The sequence below is a fragment of the Zootermopsis nevadensis genome, unplaced genomic scaffold (assembly GCF_977971745.1).
Source record: "Zootermopsis nevadensis isolate Lab colony 2312 unplaced genomic scaffold, Znev_1.0 Znev_ptg000017l, whole genome shotgun sequence".
Taxonomy (NCBI): domain Eukaryota; kingdom Metazoa; phylum Arthropoda; class Insecta; order Blattodea; family Termopsidae; genus Zootermopsis; species Zootermopsis nevadensis.
Genome location: NW_028259149.1, coordinates 7,431,704 through 7,452,501, shown reverse-complemented (window position 1 = coordinate 7,452,501; position 20,798 = coordinate 7,431,704). Strand labels below are relative to the sequence as shown.

The 20,798-nt window shown below is 38.1% G+C and overlaps 2 protein-coding genes and 1 pseudogene across 5 annotated transcripts; all 3 read left to right on the top strand.

Annotated features, from left to right (window-relative positions):
• Positions 1–1,903: 1,903 nt before the first annotated feature.
• Positions 1,904–6,086, top strand: LOC147873640 (PI-actitoxin-Avd5a-like). Of its 2 annotated transcripts, none has more exons than XM_087350267.1 (4): positions 1,904–2,030; positions 2,694–2,773; positions 4,659–4,817; positions 5,908–6,086. In XM_087350267.1, exons 2-4 carry the CDS (start codon positions 2,719–2,721, stop codon positions 5,964–5,966), a joined length of 273 nt encoding a protein of 90 aa, XP_087206393.1. In that variant the 5' UTR covers positions 1,904–2,030; positions 2,694–2,718; the 3' UTR covers positions 5,967–6,086. The 2 variants fall into 2 exon arrangements, with proteins under 2 accessions (XP_087206393.1, XP_087206392.1); XM_087350266.1 differs by having other exon boundaries at positions 1,912–2,070.
• Positions 6,087–7,349: 1,263 nt separating this feature from the next.
• LOC147873639 (zinc finger MYM-type protein 6 pseudogene) lies at positions 7,350–9,092 on the top strand (annotated as a pseudogene).
• Positions 9,093–11,047: 1,955 nt separating this feature from the next.
• On the top strand, positions 11,048–18,433 carry LOC147873638 (15-hydroxyprostaglandin dehydrogenase [NAD(+)]-like). 3 transcript variants are annotated; one of them, XM_087350279.1, is made up of 7 exons: positions 11,048–11,130; positions 12,506–12,603; positions 12,936–13,062; positions 13,601–13,707; positions 15,657–15,833; positions 16,934–17,103; positions 17,758–18,433. In XM_087350279.1, the coding sequence occupies exons 2-7, from the start codon at positions 12,511–12,513 to the stop codon at positions 17,885–17,887; spliced, it is 804 nt and encodes a 267-aa protein (XP_087206405.1). In that variant the 5' UTR covers positions 11,048–11,130; positions 12,506–12,510; the 3' UTR covers positions 17,888–18,433. The 3 variants fall into 3 exon arrangements, with proteins under 3 accessions (XP_087206405.1, XP_087206404.1, XP_087206406.1); XM_087350278.1 differs by lacking the exon at positions 11,048–11,130 and adding an exon at positions 11,892–12,016; XM_087350280.1 differs by lacking the exon at positions 11,048–11,130 and adding an exon at positions 12,099–12,304.
• Positions 18,434–20,798: the final 2,365 nt, after the last annotated feature.

Sequence of the window (20,798 nt, the reverse complement as noted above, 5' to 3'; positions counted from 1 at the left end):
GTTTCGTCGCCATAATCCAGAACTAAATCACATTATAAAGATAACTAATAAACTCTTCGAAAATGTGACAAAGTTCAAATAATTCAGAACAACAGTAACAAGTGAAAACCACTGCTAAATTACGGCAGATTAAACACGGGAAATGATTTTACCACCCGGCTCAAAATATTCACGTCTTCAAACTAAACACCTACAAATAAAAATATGCCACAATGTGAATTTTACACATTGTTTCAAACGGTCTCTCGCCCTAATATAAGAACACAGGTGAGGGTGTCGAGAACAGGATGCTGACAACAGTATTCGAGCTTCGTCTGCACCAGAATCTCACTGTTTTATTGGGGCAAAGCATCTGTCACTCATGGGGAAAATAAAAAAAAATACATACAAATTTATTTTGGAAACCTGAAGAAGAGACACCACATGAGACAAGCGTCGATGACAGGATAATATTAAACTGTGTTCTATACAAATATGGTGTAAGGATATATACATATACTGCTTATAACTAGCACGAGATACGCTGATGGCCGAGCAGTGAAATTCATTCCATCAAAAGTGACATTTATTAACAGCTCAGCGACAATCAGCTTCTCAAGGAGGACTCTGCTCAGTGACGTTAGTTGTGAGTTACAAAGTTGCGTGTGTAATCAATCCTACGTTATAAAAACTGACAAAAATTTACACAAATATCGGGACAGTGGCCTTCAATACAACAACACCGGAAATGTCATAATTAAAAGCAAGATAACAATTCAAAATATCGCACGTGGCGGTGGGGTAGGCATTGCGCATGGGTACGCAGGTTGACATCCTGCTCTTGTAAAATAAAAAGTTCCGGAATGTAGGCACGGCGTCACAATTCTTCGGCGCTCGAGAACATCTGACCTTGAATATTTGGGAATGGTGCTAGCGACGTTAGTGTGCTGAGGTCAGTAACTTTTGACCCTGGCGTAGTACTAGGCCTGCACACGCCCCTAAAGCCTGAATTTCCCCTCATATGACGTATAGGGTTCCAAAAAATTATTTTCTCTGCAGATTTAACTGTATGACAAGAGTTGTAGAGGACACTGTGCAAATATCATATCATATTATCGAATATTGTGCTGTATCGTACAATAAGGAAACTGTTGGTTCTCACATGGGAAATTCGGCTGTAGAACCATTTTGTATTTGGCATCCAGTCTGAGCATATATGCCCTAAAGCAAAGTGATCGTTAAAATTGTCCGATATCGATTTATCAGTTTTACAACTGTTTCATGCGTACGGACTGACGGACATACAAACAGGCGGGCGGAAAAAACAGTTTTAATAGGAGCTCCGCTGTGGTTCGAACGCACATAAGAACATTTTCTTTGCTTCTTGATAAGCAGACCTACTGTCAACGGCGAGTCAGTAAGCTGCCTAAAAAAAACTTATTTGTTGAAAATGGATTTCTAGGTTCTGACATAATATGGTCTTGAAGGTGGTTATTAACATTTGGAGGTACACGCCGACTTTATCAACCCTGAAGATTGAGGCGCAGGCAACAACCTACAATGTTGCTGGGCGTCACAGACAGAAGACCACAATTGACATGTTCACCGCCGCGAGAACTTCACATTTGATACAATTAATTCATCTCGGTCTACCAGCCGTGTAAGGCGGTTGGTATCTAGAGAATTCATAATACTTAGTCGCCATGAAGGCTTCAAATCATACTTCACATCTGATAGTTACCTTTAATTACAAGTCTCTCAGTCACAGCGCGTCGAAATGATTAACTGAAATGAGGAATAATCATTATAATGTCTAGGTAAGTGGTATACATTTTTAATTTCATCCATAATCACGTGGCAACTAGCAGAATTACGTCACCGAAGTTAGATAACCATAACTACGGACCCTGTAAAGTGTGTACGTCAGTCATTTCCCCAAGCACGTTACAGCGGTGAGATAATTTGGCCCTCCCTCTTTTATATAGGTATATAACACTGTTATTTATAGGTACATATAGATCAACGTAGTGCGCTCTTGTGCACATCATCAGGTGAGAACAACAACGGAGTCATCGATAACAGAACACTAACGTAAGTTGCGCTTCTAAATCCATGTTCCAGTGTCTTGCTCATGTTTAAATAAACTCGAAACCATAATAAACCTTTGGGTCCCATAAAGAAAGTGGGCTATTCTTTGACAAGACGAGAACACAATCGACTTTTCAAAGAATATCCTGAACCACAGAGTGAGTGAGTGACGAAGATGACAGTTTTCTGGGATGTTGCGCCGAGAAGTCTCGAAGAATTGACGACGTTTCAGAGGTTCTTACTGAAAAATGAGTGAGCCGCGTGCGAAAAGATGGGTTAAAATATAGCGGCAGACCGTACAAGGCAGAATAAAGGAACCTTAGAAGTTTCTGCATTGTCCGCCTTTTTGTGCGCTCCTTACTTGTCGTGTCAATGATCTACGCAGTTTAAACGTTTGAAACGTCGATCAATTTCACGACGAAGACAGTTATCTTCATATTCGCCGCCGTGAGAACCTGAATTTCACCTGGCTAAGAAACGGACGCAAAGAAAACACCGCGTAGGAGTAAGACTTTCCCTCAACCCCTTTTAAAACATGCATAATTATTCCAGTGAAAACAAACTAACTCATATGAAATTTACATTTATAACAGGACAACTTTCAGTGTGATATTCTTGGATTTAAGGTATAGCTGCCAGAGTTTACTTCGTATGCATTTACGATCTTCAGAGGCGACAATGAACTGCTTCAGCTTCGTATTTTTAGGTAAGCATATCAGAAATATTATTCGATGCGTAACAAGCATTTCAAAGAATTCATGGCGACGGAAATGTGTTCAGAAACTTCGTGGGAGCTTCAAAAGACACCCGCCAAAAGACGATTATTGTATATCAAATGTCAATACTGACCTGTCCGTTATATAGCAGGTAATACATTTTTATATAGGCTCAATGGACCATAGTGGAAAAATTCAGCGTGTAGTTCCTCGCAAAAATAATTTTAAAGTAATGGTTACTATATTCTTCTATCACCAGAGATTCCTATTTGGGAATTTTGAATAAGGCTAAATGCAGTCCGACGCTGAAATACAGGATGCTGTGTGCGACTGACATTATCAGCTGGTCACAGAATTACATGAGAAATTTATTAAATATTTGGTGACTCAATGTGATTCGTATCTGTTAGCACTAGATAACAGTACAGCTGTCCCACTATACGCCACGTAAACGCTTGAGGGGAAAGGTGACATAGCTCCTACTCATTCTTTACCTCGGCACTAGATGGGGGTGAGTGGTCAGCGTCACGTCCCGGCCGCGCTGTACCTCCGGGAAAGGACCCCGGTACCTATTGGATAGGAGGCTGGGTGGACCCCAGATCCGGTCTGGACGCAGATGCCAGAGGAAATATTCTCTGCCCCTGGCGGGGATTTAACCCCGGTCGTCCAGACCGTAGTCAGTCTTTGAGTACTAGACAGATCTTCGATATTACCCTCTGGTTGTGTTACTAAACCTACATCAAATTCTTTACATTGATTTTCAAGCAATTTCTTCAGACATTACCACATTAATACAGAGCAACAATCAATGTAATCACAAAAATTAAAAGATCCTGCTTTGCATTTCAAGAGGAGACAAATCACAAGCTTCTCATTAGCTACCGAATATTTACATTTCTTCACACTGCGATTATGTTATCGAACACAGAAACTACACATGTAACGTTCTAGATCTTCACAACAAATTACAATCCCCTGATTTATGATTTCGCAATAATTTCGTAAATAACATATCAGGACTTGGCCTTCTTTTCAATATTTCAAACATTTGCCTAAATCACATTCCTCAGCGGGCAAATCTTTTGTTGCTACATACATAAAAAGAAGTCAAAGTACTAGCAGTACATAGCAGAATCGAATGTCGCGGCCAAATATTTCGCTCCAGGCAAATTCCGAAATAGTTACCTTACGTCATAATACGACCGATTCCTTCCATGTTTTTTTCCAGTTCACTATTCACTAATCATCCTATCACCAGACGCTACACAGTCTGAGCTACTAACCGCGTCATTGTTTGACTCACAAACAATATTAACAGACAGAGCAGTCATGAATTGAACTTGTGCTTTACGGGGACAAGCATCCGACTTCCGCCAGAATCTGCGCTCCAAAAGAAACTCAAAGTAGAAGTATCAGTGGGCCTAATAAAACCACCTACCAGATGTGTAACGGAACGGGGGAAAGGAACCCTTTCGGCGGAAGCAAAGATGCACGAGGTGTGATTATCACTAACGATTAACGACACATTCAATTGTTTAATATCTCGTGCTGAGGTCATACATACGTGGAGCTTTAATTCAACTTCCACTTTACACATTCATGGTGTAGTGCTTAGTCACAACTGTAAGTTACACATAACAGTATGATCTGAAGCTTTCACGGCGCAAACATTAATAAAATCTTCTCGGGCTGTCAGCCATGTCAGTTGCTAAAACGCGACGTCACTATCCTGATGATGGGACGAAGATGGTCCCTGAAACGTTGAGGTTTTATTAATCAACACGGTTGACAGCCCGAGATGTTATCAGTGTCTACAATATTAGTACACGTAAGGAGAAAGGAAGATTTGACGTGAGCTGTGAATATTATATTTAGGAGTGATCATGGCGTTCGTGGTACTGACCGCTGCAGAAGAATGTGCATTAATTTGCCCCATGATATATGCACCAGTCTGTGCCACTGACGGAGACACCACGCAGACCTTCTCCAGTTCATGTGGACTGAAAGTGTACAACTGCCAGCACTCGGAGAATCGTAAGCAACCAAACTTGTGTTCAAAGGAAACACTGCCCAGAATTTCATAGTCACTTCCAGCAAATGAGAAACTTCTCTGAGGAAGGTTAGCTTAGAACTAAGTCTATTCTACGTTGGGGCCTGAGTCTCACCTTGCGTAGGCACAGACACACTTTACGCTACATATTGCTGCATTCTTGATGCATTAGAGAGTACAGAAAAATCACAAATGCCAATATTTTCTTCAATGGTTTCTGCTTTTCTCAGAAAATCAATTTGCGTAAAATGTACGTTGGTAGACTCATCGCAACTACAAGGTTCTTCTTCTCTTTTCATGTACAAGTTTCACAAGAACCAGCCATTGGTCCATATGCCGAATCAGATAAACCAAGTACACATCATCCCACAAGAAACGTTCAAAGTTCATTTTAACATTATCCGCCCATCAGCGCTGAGGTCTTCCCATTGCTCCCTTTCCTTCAGATTTTCCGACTAAAATTCTATTCGTATTTTTCATCTCTCCCACGCCTGGGAATGACCAACCAAACTCATCCTCCTTCAATTTTATCTTCCAAATAATATTTTTTAAAGAGTAAACATTTTGAAGTTCCTCATCATGCAGTGTTTACTATCCTGGTAATTTCTCACTCTTGGGTGCTAACAGTTTTGTACTCACCTGTTCCCAAATATTATTAAAAAGGAATAAGGCAGAAATTATAGATGGGGCAGTTATGCGAAATATCCCTGTGTAAGTGCATATTTTAATCCAAAGTATATATGCCTCATACATATTACAACGTCATTCCTAATAACGTTACAAAATACTTAAAATATTACAAATAAAAAACATGTCTAAAATTGGCACATAAAATTGAGACTGGAAAAGATGATAATTGAACCAATTGTATCAATCATAGAAACTACCCCACAAGGAGAAAATTTGTCATACGAAAATATATTCTGCCAGATACATGTAATATCTTGACAGGTGTTGTCTCTCGGAATTCTTAATACATTTATGAACACATGCATATGAAAATTCAGAGTATAAATAAAATTATCATCAGTACTATGTCTTTATTCTGTTATAATATATTTTTTACTTCTATAGCACTCCGACTTCTGAGAAGTGGCGCTTGTGACAGTGATGACTCAAATGTCGACTCTTAAAGCGACGACAACAGGTCCACTGACACCCATGACTGCTCTTCAATGAAATACATCAGACAAATCTTGTTGTAGTAGCATGAGATCATATTACAAAATAAATAAAACAGAGTTTCAAAAATAGCCTATTATTCTTTATTTTACTCTTTTATAACTGCCTTCATACACAAAGGAAACGAATCCTCAATTTTAAACTGATTTCCAAATTCTTAAAAATTCGGAAACTTGATGGAAATGAGAGACAAACCCATCTTCGGAGCTGAAAATGGAGGCAGCACATTTCCCCGGAACATTGGCAGCTACTGACGAGTCTAAACCAGTGGTCTTCAACCGGTGGTCCGCGGACCGGCGCCGGTCCGCGAAAGCTTTCACCCGACTATACCGCTACACGATTCGGGGAATTCCCAATGTTGCGGGGCGAGCGGCGAGTATAGACGAAGTGCGCGGCCGCCGAATGAGAGTATTGCGTCAGCTCGCCTGTCGACGACACTGTGACATTAGAGTCCTGTGGAGTAACGTTGCAAGGGCGAGCTGGCTGAAATTCTTTAAAAACTAAGGGTCGGCTGTGTTAAGTGAGAAAGTAGGGGGAGGACTCACATGTGGTCTTTTGGGGGAGTAAGCCAAGAGCAGCATTCGGGAAGTGTGTCTGGGCAGTCGTGGAAAGTTTCTTGAAGGTAGAGGTTAAGACGTTTATAAGCTAGTGTTTTGAAATAAATACATAATAAAGGTATAATTAGATTAACAGTAAATCATTATCTCTCCGTTACACATCCGATCCCCGTGAACCAGTGGTCTTCAACCTTTTAACACCCGCGACTCGGCGAAAATAGGAGAAATATTTCGCGGACCGGCGTCAGCCAGAAACAACAACCAATGTAGATAGAATTTTATTTATTAAATCTAATGTTATAAAATTACAATTGTTGGTTAGTGCGACATCTGCTGCTGCTTCTTTGTAAGCAAATTTGATATACGTGGTTGCAGCGTTGTTTCAATTCGATTTCTCTGTTTCCGAAGTATCAGGATATTATCCATCTTGTAGGGTTTCAAATTTTACGAAAGAAATAATTTGTTTTCCGAAATTCCACAACACAATATTAAAAAACCAATACGCACGAGCGCGATAAAATAAGAATTCTTGCAACGTGTTATAACCGTCCTTGGTTAGTTGTTTGCTCCAGCCAGCTCGGACCACCGGTTGAAGACCACTGCCGTGGACGACCCTGAGCACCCGAGCTAGCTGGAGCAAACAACTAACCAAGGACGGTTATAACACGTTGCAAGAATTCTTATTTTATCGCGCTCGTGCGTATTGGTTTTTTAATATTGTGTTGTGGAATTTCGGAAAACAAATTATTTCTTTCGTAAAATTTGAAACCCTACAAGATGGATAAACAAAAAGTCAAACAGCAAAACCTTTTAACCTTCTTTAGTAGAGGCAAGGACAATATTCAGAAGAAAATTAGTGATGGTGCCAAAAGTATGCCAAGTACTAGTGCTTCAAGTTTAGAAGAAACAAAGAAAAAGAAATATCCTGATACTTCGGAATGTGCAATACAAACCAAAAAGAGAAAAGGAAACTTTGTTAGGCATTACGATAAGGAATATTTAAAGCTTGGTTTTATTGTAGCCCCTGGCAGTGAACTATCGCCACGGCCTTTGTGTGTAATATGTTCCGAAGTTCTTTCAAATGACGCTATGAAACCGTCCAAATTGGCTCGTCATTTGCATTCGAAGCATAGAGATTTCACTGATAAGCCACTGGACTTTTTTAATAGATTCCGTGACCAGATGAAACTTCAGAAAAGTCAAATGAAAACGATGACGACTAGTGACAAGTCGCTGCTTAAAGCGTCTTACTTAGTTGCTCTTCGAATAGCTAAAACGAAAAAACCGTTTACTATTGGTGAGGAGTTAGTACAGCCTTGCATCTTAGATGTCGTACAAGATATTTTGGGTCCTCAAGCCACTAAAAAAGTAGAGGCTATACCGCTTTCGGACACCACTATTCAGAGGAGAATTGTTGACATGGCCATCGATATTGAAAAGCAAGTTGTAGAGGGGATAAAGAAATCGAGATGTTTCGCGATCCAACTTGATGAATCAACTGACGTGAGTATCCATGCTATCCTACTTTGCTTCGTGAGGTATAGTGAAGATGAAGACTTAAGGGAAGAACTTCTTTGTTGCCTTGATTTACCTGGACGGACCACTAGTTCAGAGATATTTAATACTCTTCAAGAGTATTTTCAAACACAGGGCTTAGACTGGAGCAAATGTGTTGGTGTGTGTACGGACGGTGCTGCGAGCATGACTGGTCGTCGCTCAGGAGTAGTTGCGAAAATAAAGGAAGTCGCGCACCCAGAAGTTTTGTTCACTCACTGTATGATCCACCAGCAGCATCTAGCTGCAAAGAAGCTTTCTACTGAACTAAACACTGTGATAAATGACGCTGTGAAGATCATTAACGAAATTCGTAGTCGAGCTACGAACTCGAGGCTGTTCACGACACTGTGTGAGAGTATGGACTCACATCACCAACATCTCCTACTCCATGCAGAAGTGAGATGGTTGTCGAGAGGAAGAGTTCTTGCACGCCTGTTCGAACTGAGGGAAGAAGTAAAGCAGTTTCTGCGAGAGCGAAAATCTGACCTAGTAGAGCCTCTATTTAATGAGGAATGGATGGCTAAGCTTGCGTATATGGCGGACATATTTAACCTTCTGAACGAACTTAATATTTCTCTTCAGGGGTCTTGTACGAATATTTTTACACTAAGAAATAAAATGGATGCGTTCAAAAAGGAGCTGGCTCTTTGGGATAGTCGCGTACAAGAGGAAGATATAGAAATGTTTCCACTTTTGGGAGAATTTTTTAATGCTGCTGATATCAACCAGAAAGTCATATTCAACATAATAAGCCAACATTTAAGAGCGTTAGCTGAAAACTTTAATAATTATTTTCCTGAAAATGAAGATCCACGTAAAGGTAACCTCTGGATTGATAATCCCTTTTTGGAAGATATAAAATCATGCGCACTTGATCTTCGTGAGAAAGAAAAACTTATCGAGTTGTCTTCTGATGTCACTCTGGTGTCCAGACATAAAATGCAATCATTGCCTCAATTTTGAATATCCCTCGATAAAGAATATCCATCTCTGAGTTATAAAGCTATCAAATTGTTGGTCGTTTTTTCGACTTCCTATTTGTGTGAAAAGACTTTTTCAGCTATGTCAGTAATAAAAACCAAACAGAGAAATCGAATTGAAACAACGCTGCAACCACGTATATCAAATTTGCTTACAAAGAAGCAGCAGCAGATGTCGCACTAACCAACAATTGTAATTTTATAACATTAGATTTGATAAATAAAATTCTATCTACATTGGTTGTTGTTTCTGGCTGACGCCGGTCCGCAAAATATTTCTCCTATTTTCGCCGGGTCGCGGGTGTTAAAAGGTTGAAGACCACTGGTCTAAACGGCGCCAAAAACCAGCACCGCCGTGAAAGCCTCAGATCTCATACAGTATCACATTGCCCCAAGGGACTTACGGTCTAATGATACAAAGAATCTGGGGATAGTCGGCGTCGACCAAGAACCGAACCCGGAACGCAACGAATGCAAAGCAGAAGAATTTACTTGTTAAGATTGTGCGGTAGGTTACAGATCATTGTCAGTCGTTCCCTTTGTTGACCAATCAGATACAAGAATGTAACATTGCCGTCTTTATTTGCAGCCACATAACCTTCACTTTTCCTCTTTATCCTTCAAATGATTTTCAAGAACACAGATAAATTGACCCCTACGAGTGGAAGAATGCAAGCACTTGGTCACTATCTACAAAAGGTCACAAGGCAGAAAATATTATCGAAGCAAAAATGCGTACCGAAGTAATGTCCTCTATACAAACAGCTATTCAAGGCTGCCACATGGAAAGAATCTACAAGAAATAATAAAGTACAAAGCAGTAAAGCAATTGAATTTCCATTTCAGAATACGTCTTTTGAAATTTTACACACGCTTTCTCCATGGAGACAATTTACATAGACCTACTTTGAAGGACATGAGGTTCTTCAACCCAGAAGACAACAATCCATAGACCTACTTTCTTTGAAAATGCAAGAGTTCGCTTACGACCATTTGCATTTTTTAGCATCAAAGCTGATACTGTATTACGATATAAAAAAATTGTGAGTGTTTTAAAACTGTCATAAACTAATGCGTTCAAAATCATTTACAAATAATAAAACGTAATTTATATCACATAATACCAAACCACAAACTAGCCCGCAAAGGGCTTAGTATTTTCCGTTATGGCCCGTGCTCTAAAACGTTGAACATCCCCGGTGACAAGTACCAAGCACTCACATATTCGGAGTTTTTTCTCAGCCTTTCTGATGCTGTTGACACCCTATTCTCTAAGCATTCTGATACCGCGGACCCCTCGGGGTCCGCGGAACTCGTATTGAGAAACACTGCCACAGTTGCCACAAGCCGATGCATCTACGAATCTTTGTATAACAAGTCAATGAATTTTTATTCGTGTGCTGGACAATATCTAAAGAGGTCAACTGTAACCAAGAACTAGAAACAACAATACCAGCAACAAAACTTAATACGAAGCTTGCAAATCACCAAATACGTGTACAAGCATTTATCGCCTTATTGTTGCTAATAACGTAAAACAATGGGCTTCAAGGTGCAATTTTATTCATCTATCGCATTCTAGGTACTGAGTATCTAACTTCGGTGTTATTACAATTCTGTAGTATGATCAGGTGAAATTATACAAACAACAACTGGTCTACACGCGTCATTAATTTCGAGGCCGATATCTTTATACCCGTAAAGAAAAAATTTATGTGCCAAGTTTGTCTTCGGTGCCTCACACGACAATAATACAAAATACGATCACGTGTCACGTTTTCCCCTCCACTGCTTCACTGTCATCTATGGCTGCTCTATCTCTTCCAGACAGGGCGTATCTGTCTGCACTTATTCAGGACATGAAAGTAAATGTTGATTCCTATGGTTATTTATAGACGTCAGACGAACTGAAGAGTTGCCTACATACAGGGGCTGATGAGAAATGGTCTGATGTTTCGAACGGAAGTACGTAAGCCGTCAAGATGTTTGTCTCCCGGGATTCAGCAAGCACTGCCTGAGGGGTGCGTAAGTTCAGTAGATATTTCTCTTTTATTTTTTATTCAGTGTGCCTGCACGCTTTCCTTCATCATAGTTTTCACTTCCACACTGCAGCAAAGAACATAAAAACCTATCTACCTACTCTATTTATTAAAATCTAAGAGATAATTTTCAGGACAGGATCTGCAGTACTAGACACACTGAAAAACAGTTATCAATAAACTACCAGCTTCAGCCTTGACAGACAGAGGACTAAGAGATTTCTAACTGGATCTGAACCAAGGACCTCTCGGATTGGTATCAGCCACATTTCTGCTGTACTAAATTTCTGCCCGCCCCCCCACATATTTCTCTGCGAGTAGTCTATACATGACAGTATTTTTTTAGTTAAAAGCGAAATTAGTAACTGCGGGGAGACCTTCATAATTATTATTCTGAATGCCAGATGAAATCTTTCATCTACAACAGCAGAATCACTCTTCTCCTTCTTGAGTCCAATGAATGCAACACATATCTGAAGAGCTCACTATTCACAGGGAAAACAGATCTCGTTATCAGCTGTTTTATTAGTTTCAAGTTCCCTTAAGAAATGCTCACATCTTCGACCACCTCCTAGTCCAATTCATCTCGGTTCTAAAACAAACTGGCATAGCAACATCAACTGAAGAAAATCGGAAGAATTTTTACAAAACCCTGCATGCATGAAATAGAACTGACTGCGATAATGCTTTGTATCAGCGCGTGACATTTTTCCTTTTCTCATGTACTATGCTCTCTCCGCATTCTTTTAAACCCCCTAAATAATTAAATGTTACGTAAAGACCGTTCTCCTATAAATGCTGCTAGTGCGGACAGCAGCCACAGTAAGTGATCTTCTTCGAATCCGAAGTGAAACAATTTCTTGACAAGGTAAGAGGTGTCTGCTGGACTAGTTCTTTATGGGTTAAACATAATTTCGATAGCCTTGAATCCAAGAGATTAATTTCCTCAGCTTTCTAGTAAGATTACAGCTGTTACTGTGGCCGAAGAAATTATCGACACAAGAAATGAGACTACTGCCGCTGGAAAATAAAGTTTAAAGTAAGGACAATTTTCGCTTCCGCCTCTGCTACAGTAACGCTCCTCTGATCACCCTGCATATACGGTCTTCAGGCGCGCACATTCGTCCAGAACACAGCAAAGACGATCAATCAGTAGGTAGGGTCTACGTAGAATATCTCAACCAGCGGGCTGATGCGGCTTCCAATGTGGGAAAGAAAAATACTGACAATTATAGGAACTGTTTGTAACATAATATTAGTAGCATTCTACTCTACTTCAGTCTAGTCTGATATTATGTGTTTCTGTGTGTGGACCGATCAAGATTAGACACCAAGTTTGATGTGACTTCATTTACAGGTAATATGAACCCAAAGGGGAAGGTAGCTCTTGTAACTGGAGCAGCGAGGGGTATAGGACTTGCGATTGCCAAGGAACTTCTTCGAGAGGGAGTGAAGGTATTTTGAATAATAAGAGTTTTAACAACAAAGTGCATAATAAATCTACAGCTAAACTAAGGGCACAGATTTGTAAGTTGGCTATTTATTTTCTGATGATAACACCAACAAACTCTTGCTATATAACAAAAACCTTGTTGTTAGGTTGCTTGCTACTTCCCAATGCTAATTCAATTGTAAACTGCTGCAATGTTGGCTTAATCGATTTTACGTCTTCAATGGTTAGATTATGTAGGAATTAATACTGTTCAAGTCACAATCATTCAGTTATAAGGTTAATAATACAGACACAGTGAATTTTGTCGGTTACTGCAAAGAATTTTATTTTCCAGGGACTTGCAATCTGTGACATCCTGGTGGAAAAAGGCAAAAATGAAATAAAGCAACTGGAAAAAGAATTTGGAATAAATCGAGCAATATTTATCAAGACTGATGTTTCCAAAGAGGACGAAGTCGAAGGTCTCTCACAAGTTCATGAATTTATATTGTGCAGTGTTGCTGTCTTTGTCTAGGTTTATTCATATTAATTACTGGACACAAAATACACAAAGAAAACAAGACAATCTCTGCTGGAAAGCAATGAAAAATAAGTGGCTCAATTTAGACACAAGATCATAATTTATAATATCATTTTAATGGCATTCTAAAATATTGATTCTGTATTAATTCTTTCAAACATAGCCATCAAATAACAAAATAATGTAAGAATTTCATTCAGACTCATTAATCAACTGTCACATCATCAAAGTAAACTTACTTAGCAATAAAACCAAACAGTATTTTACATAAATCTCTGTAACTAATGCCTATATTATGGATCACTATTCATAGCTACTTCCATAATCAACAAACTATACTGGTAATCTTCTGAAATAAATTAAATGTTTTTCCTACTTGAGATTTTGGAGACTGGAACTAAAAGGTTACAAAATTTGGGATGCACTTTCACTGTTTCATTTTTATAGTTTTGTATTGACTCTTATAATTATCATTTCAGAGGCTTTCAAAGAAACTATCAACAAGTTTGGTAATCTAGACATTGTCGTCAACAACGCAGGTATAGTTAACGAGAGAAAATGGAAATATGAAGTGGCTGTCAATCTGGTAAGTAGTAAAAATAACTGCATATACTGGGGGTCATGCATTACATGTCATGTAACATAATATTTTTACATAGTGTATTAATGTATACACAAGGGACAGGACTTTAAAATACAAATCTATGAAAAGATTTTTCCCCTTTTTATAAGAGGCTATGTCTAATTTCACAGTTTTGTACTCTTTTGCCTTAATTATCAAGCCTTCACATTCTATCTAACACATAAAATCCCTCCTAAACTGCCTGGATTTCTCTCTGCCCGGCTGCTAAGCAACCAAAACAGATTTTCATAATTCAGAAGATTATCACTGTTAGATTGGTTGGCAAACATTAATTCATAAAATAATCACAATGAGATGCCATAGCAGCAAATGACAGAACATTAGTTAATCGGAATATACATTAGGGTTTGTCGGTTTTTAAAAACCGGGTTTAAAAACCGGTTTTTTGGATAAATTTGTAAAATTCGAAAACCGTTTTTTAAAATATAAAAAACCGGTTTTAAATACCAGAATTAATATGTAAAAATTAATTAATTAAAAACGTTAACATTTTGACTTGAAATCGCCTCGGCCACAAGCATATTGTAGTAAAACTAATCTTCATGAGTCAGACTGAAATTAGTTCCAAATTATTAAATGCTTTAGAAGTACGAATTCAAGAAAGAAGACAAGTTGGATTGGTAACCCTTTTGCCATATTTGCAAAATCCACAAAACATTTCAACAAAGAAATCTAGTGTATTCACAATAGCTTCGAAACTCGATATCATTAAGTTATCTGGAAAAATACTGTCTAGAATATATCCAAATTCTTGTATGGAAATAGATTCCGATGACGAATGTATCGGAGATGGAGAAACTATTAATCAGTGCAATGCTCTAAAAGAAGCCATGGTAAAATCAATTCATAGGTTTCTTCAGGAACCTGAAGAAATAATATGAAATCCGAAGACACTGAAGGCCGAATTTTCAGTATTTGAGGCAACCAATAAAAGAACAAAGAATTTGGATTTATTATTTGATGCCCTGAAAACGATAAAACCAAGTTCAGTAGCCAGTGAGAGAGTATTTTCTTATTTCAGGCAATTTTGTATCTAGAATAAGAACAAGATTTGGTAATAGTTCAATATTTTATGTTCTTTGAAATCATATTTCCTGAAGAAAGATACTAAATTATATAAAACTTATAATTTATATTTTGTACGGATTTTAGTTATTTTAGTTTTTATTTGGTTTTGTATGTAGTATATTTAATTTTGTTATATTTTTGTAGTTCCATAAATATTAGGTAAACTGAAAATTTTTAAAATAAGTATAAATATTTTTTTACTGTTTCAATTATATTTTGGTTTTTTTGTAAAAATTCGAAAACCGGTTTTTTGGAAATACTGGGATTCGAAAACAGGTTTTTTCAAAAGTCGGTTTTTGTATAAACCCTAATATACATGTTATAATAAGTAAGAAACAGCATAATGTTATAGAACAGCACAGTTCATCAATTAAACAGGTGAAGACTGAGTGCTTTCACAGGTCAAACAAAGTAACCATGCAATAACACCAAATCATCTCCGCAGTTCAAACGACATCATTAAATAACAATCTCAAAGTAAGATGGCTATCTTATGGGTTGTAGTTCCATGCTGTCTCCATCATTACCCTGAACCCTGATGATGGAGGCAGTAATAATCCCTGAAACATTGGTAAATTTCTGCCAGACTACACAGCGCTATAACCCAGGAGACAGCCTTCTTCATACCCAATGCTGTGAGAACCTCAAATCCTACTAAAATGTCAAACTGAACAAAACTGTGGTTTCACATATCTGAGCAAGCAGCGAACTATCTTAATATTCAAATTACTTTTACCTTCTATAGACTGTTACAATTTAATATTATCTTTTTTCTGCAACATGGTTAATATGAATTGTGTTTCAGTAATTTCATTTTTTTACAGAATGGGGTTATCCATGGTACTCTAATGGCCTTGAAATACATGGATAAATCAGCAGGAGGAAAAGGGGGCATAGTGGTCAATATGGGGTCAACTGCTGGTCTAGGAGAAGGAAATTATGTTTCAGCAGTATTGAAAGCCACACACAGTGCTGTTATTGAACTAAGTCGTGCTTTTGGGGTAAGAATTGCTACGAGAATCATTGTGCCTCTATGACTGTGACATACACCATATTCACATTTTAAAACTTTGCATACTGTGTAGTGTATTATAATATAAAATAAGCAAACAAACAAACTATTAACACTATAAAAAAGACACTAGTGCCATACGCGTTTCAACCTCAAGAGGTCATCATCAATGGCAACAGGGTAATTAATTCATTTAACCAAAATAGTTTAGAAAACAGATAATGCAGTAGAGTATTTTACAAAAGCATACCAAGCAACACTACACTGGATGTTGTTATTGCAGAGTTCAACTCCTGTGAATACCAACATCATTGTCACTGTCATTATTGTACTCACCATCATCCATACATGCGCCCAACTGGGTGGACTAATATATGTCAAGGTCTTCTGCATTCCTCTCTATCATCCCATATCACATGCCCATTCTTCCATAATATATATTTTGTATATCTTCCTTATCTTTGTGTCTGTACCCAGCCTTTCTCAGTGAACATTTATTTGATATTTTTATTTCTCATGACCTGAAAGTAATCCTATTTTTGTCCAAGTTTTATTGCATATCCACACCACTGTATTCTAATTTACAGTTCACAGTTAACATTTATTTGCTCTGCATCAGGTTTTACACATGGCCCAGAAGACTCTTTGTATCACGCCACTATCATTAAACCCCCACAGAGTTAAAATCAAGGTGGCAGTCCCACAGTATACAAATACAAGTTCCCTATTCCATATGATAAAGGTTCAAATAGATACATTTGTTGGATATATCTGGACTCCACTTGTCAACTGACCTTCTGTACCATAAACCCTCTGTACTACAAAATATTGGAAGAGCAACTACAAGTTTCCTACTTTTTCAGTGGAATTGTGGCATCCTGTATAAAGTAGAATTTACCCATTAGTGTCCATGCATGCACTAGCACTCAGCTACACTGTAACTCTAAGAGATAATAGTCGCCTGGCAAGACCACAGTACAGGATTTCAAATCCAGGGTCCCCACTATTGAATTTCAAAAGGTCCATTTTCTTTCATCATTAAACACCTAAAAGGCTAAAATTTAAGGTGGTTAATTTTTCATGTTACAGTCAGATAATTTCTATCAAACTACTGGAGTCAGAGTGATGGTCATTTGTCCAGGTTATACAGAATCAGAGATCATTCCAGTTGATCAACAACAGTTACTTGCAATACTTTACAAAGAAGAGTGGGTGGACGAGTTTTATAAAGAAGAACAAAAACATTTACCACCACAAAAGTAAGTACAGTTTATCTGGCACTAAATCCCAAACATATATTTAGAGAAAGTGAATTTAGACTGAGTAAAACCATGAAAATCTAATGAGAGGATAAACCTGGATTGGTAATAATTATATGAAATACATTATGATTGAGCTCCTTAATGCGCTCAGAGTATAATCAAATTTTGTGGCTATAACTCATTATATTCTTTTCTTTAAATGCTTCCAAATACAGAAACAAACAAAAGTTATCTTCATTAATTAGAGTGGATTTCGGTTAATTGGGACACATCGGTCTAGAACACTTTAAGCGAGTATACCAATTATGTGAAGTTCCACGCAAAGAGTTAAAAAGGTTTGTTCTATAAAATTTGTCTCAAATAAATGGCTTCCGCGATTAACTGATGGCCCAATTAACCGGAATCTACTGTATACAACTTAATGCTCAGTCTTTGTACAAATTTCAAATTACAAATATATATCGAGGTTTTGTGTAATTTTCTTCAGTCTTTCCATGTGAACACTGGGATAAACTATTTCTTACTCCCTTCACTTCACTTCGCTTCACAGTTCATAATCATCCTCTCATCTCATTCAGTCCTGCATAACAAATGCAGTGGTTACAGCATCTTTCAATAATCTTACATTTTTTCTTCTTTTCCCACAACCAGAGCAGAGAATGTTGGCAAAGGTGTGCTGCACATGATTCGCGAAGGGACGCCTGGTTCAATATGGATAAGCATCAACAATAAACCAGCATATCAGATTGAAATCCCTCAATACGAGAAGCTGAGGGTGTAGTCAGAAGTAAACATAAAATGACGTTCACTGCCTCAAGAAATTTGCTGTCTCACTTGTCATAAGCAAGTGAATGAAGGTCCGTGGTGCAAACAATTTTAGCTTCAGTTCAAATATATTAAACAACAAACAAATTATTTGTTATCACGTATAAGTGCAAAATTCAAATTAAGGGAATATTGCTTTTGTTTCATGATCTTAACAGTTCACATTTAATGTTTACATTATAAATAACTCCAATAAAAATATGTGTATGAAGCATACTGCAAGATTATAGATGACTGGATTTTGTTAAGTGGTGAATAATGCAACTTTAACTTTTGGAGACCCACTGAGATGAGATACAGATGGGATAAATTTTTGGCACAGCAAAAAGTTTTTCAGTTGGATTTAATTACTTTTCAATCTTACTGCAAAACAGTGCCATAGAATTAACTAAGCAACTAGCCTGAAATGTATAGAATGTGAGCATACTCATATTACAATAAAATTCTGTAAATCTTTGACATATATAATATAACAGGTGCCATAAATTTTTATCTCCTGAAATAGCTATAACTTATTTCTTCGTCACTCTTTCATTGTACATTAATAACATATCCCCTTGCTGTAAGAGAATTCAGAATGCACATTTTAAAGGACAGGAACAGAATAAATTTAAGTTCTGGAATTTATTGTACATCCATTTGTGCTGAATTTGAATAATGACTACTCATACAAAGCACACTACAAACACAACAAAGTGGATCTTTTTTTTTCTCCTGTCATTCAGAACGGAAACTATTACACTGAGTTTACTTTAAAATGACCACAGATTACAATACACAATGGGATTACTTTTTACTCACTGCTTTGCTACTACTGTGCAAATCAGCTCCTTATGCTGATTTAAGAATTAATAGTGAAATTAATTTTCAACAAAGAAGGTTTGCAAGAAAAGTGTACTGAGCCGAAGTATGGAAAAATGACATAACATGAGAGGCCTTTTCTTACGTTTGTTAAGATGATCAACTCAACAAATTAAAATGGAATGTGTTTTGAAAGAAGCACTCAGGAGACAAACCACAGACTGAAAAATAATATTAAAATTAATCCTGCAGAAACACATCTTGGTGTTGTGTTCCAATGAGTTGGGTAAAAGAAAAAAAAAAACCGAACCAACCAACATAAAGGGAAGTTAATAAATAAAATGTTCAAATCATTTCTCAGTCATAATATTCAGAACTCGATGCACTATTTTTCGGGACAACAGATGAGGTCTGAATGAAATGGTCTTACGTGGTTTTCAAACAAGCTTTTCTGTCTATAGTTACTTATGGAGCTTTTCGAAAGGAAAAACTGCTTCAAACATTGTTGAATATTGTAAGTTTTGAGGTTTGTGCGATCATCGCCCTGATGACGGAGGCAGTATGACCTCTGAAACGTTGGTTAGCATCGACCAGACTACACAGCGCAACAACCCAGAAGAGAGAAATCTTCATACTAAGAATCGCCCTGATGACGGAGGCAGTATGACCTCTGAAACGTTGGTTAACATCGACCAGACTACATAGCGCAACCCAGAAGACAGAAATCTTCATTGTTGAACATTCGCTGCTCTCCGAATGTGCGTACGGATGCACGTATTTAAGCGCGCGCGTCGCGCCAGAAATATTTTAGGCAACTGCCAGAGTCTCTTGACACTCTATTATACATAAAAATGACCGAACCTCTGTCGATGATGACGAGCGTTCTGGACGACCATCTTCGAGCACAACGCCCGAAAATGTTACGAAGATTCGGCAGGCCATTCACGAAGATCGACGTCGTACCATCAACGACTTGTGCGACATTGTTGGGATAGGCTATGGGACCTGTCAGCTGATTCTAAAGGAAGAACTCCACATGCGACGCATCCTGTCTGAGGACCAGAAGCAGAATCGACTTCTCGTTTGTCAGGAGCTCAAAGATCTTGCAAGAACCGACCCCAACTTCATTTCTAAGCTCCGTGTGACTTCTTCCTCTTCCCAAAGATGAAAATTCAGCTAAAGGGAAGGAGATTTGAGACGATAGAAGAGATTCAGGCAGAATCGCAGATGGTGCTTGACAGGCTGACAAAGAAAGATTTCCAGGGATGCTTCCAGGTTTGGCAGCGGCGCTGGGATCGTTGTGTTCACTCCCAGGGGAACTACTTCGAGGGTGATGGATGAATTTAATACCTGAGATAAGTGTACGGGTTTTTATACGCGCAGTCTTGAAACTTTCCGATCGCACCTCGTACGTCCCCAGCCAAAACTTGCACAAGAAGCGTAAATGAATGTGGGGCATCGGTGGAGGACGATTGGGGGGGGGGGGATCTAAGCACTCGAAGAAATGCATGGCCCAGCAGTAAGAATGCGGACAACCAATGCTTAACGTCCTGGTGTATTCTCCAGAAATAATTAAAGATGGACAATGAACAATTAAGTAATGTTGTGCAATAGCAATTCATTTTCAAGAAAGGAGAACTTATCTTTACTGTATTTCAAGATTAGATTTGATACAATGAGTCTGGGCTCTTATGTTGATAAAAGTACGATCGTAATAACAGAATACAGTGTTACGCGCTGATTACCGTGTAACTCATCCTCTGAGAGAAAGGGGAAGTTGTTTCATGTTTCACTGCAGCATCGGAAAAAGTTGTCAGTGGAACCACGGTTCCGGAGAATTTGACGTAAATACGTCGGTACGGAAAGGAAGTTCATATATCGGCTTTATTCTAAATATTTCCTTTATATATGCTTTACAATTGCGTAAAGTTTGATTAAGACTTTGCTTATTTAACTTGAATTAGTTACGCCTATGATGGGTCTGTGGTAGATGAATGTAATGTAAAGTAATGTATTGTAATGTTTCCTAGATAACAACAATGCCGAGTAAACACGACGTTCCCTAG

Bases quoted from the DNA above. Each gene is read 5' to 3' on its own strand.
- LOC147873638 (XM_087350279.1), top strand. From the start codon at position 12,511: ATGAACCCAAAGGGGAAGGTAGCTCTTGTAACTGGAGCAGCGAGGGGT. The intron at 12,604-12,935 runs GTATTTTGAATA...TTTATTTTCCAG, and splicing joins TTCTTCGAGAGGGAGTGAAG to GGACTTGCAATCTGTGACAT. The intron at 17,104-17,757 runs GTAAGTACAGTT...TCCCACAACCAG, and splicing joins AAACATTTACCACCACAAAA to AGCAGAGAATGTTGGCAAAG.
- LOC147873640 (XM_087350267.1), top strand. From the start codon at position 2,719: ATGCATTTACGATCTTCAGAGGCGACAATGAACTGCTTCAGCTTCGTA. The intron at 2,774-4,658 runs GTAAGCATATCA...TATTATATTTAG, and splicing joins CTTCAGCTTCGTATTTTTAG to GAGTGATCATGGCGTTCGTG. The intron at 4,818-5,907 runs GTAAGCAACCAA...TTACTTCTATAG, and splicing joins CTGCCAGCACTCGGAGAATC to CACTCCGACTTCTGAGAAGT.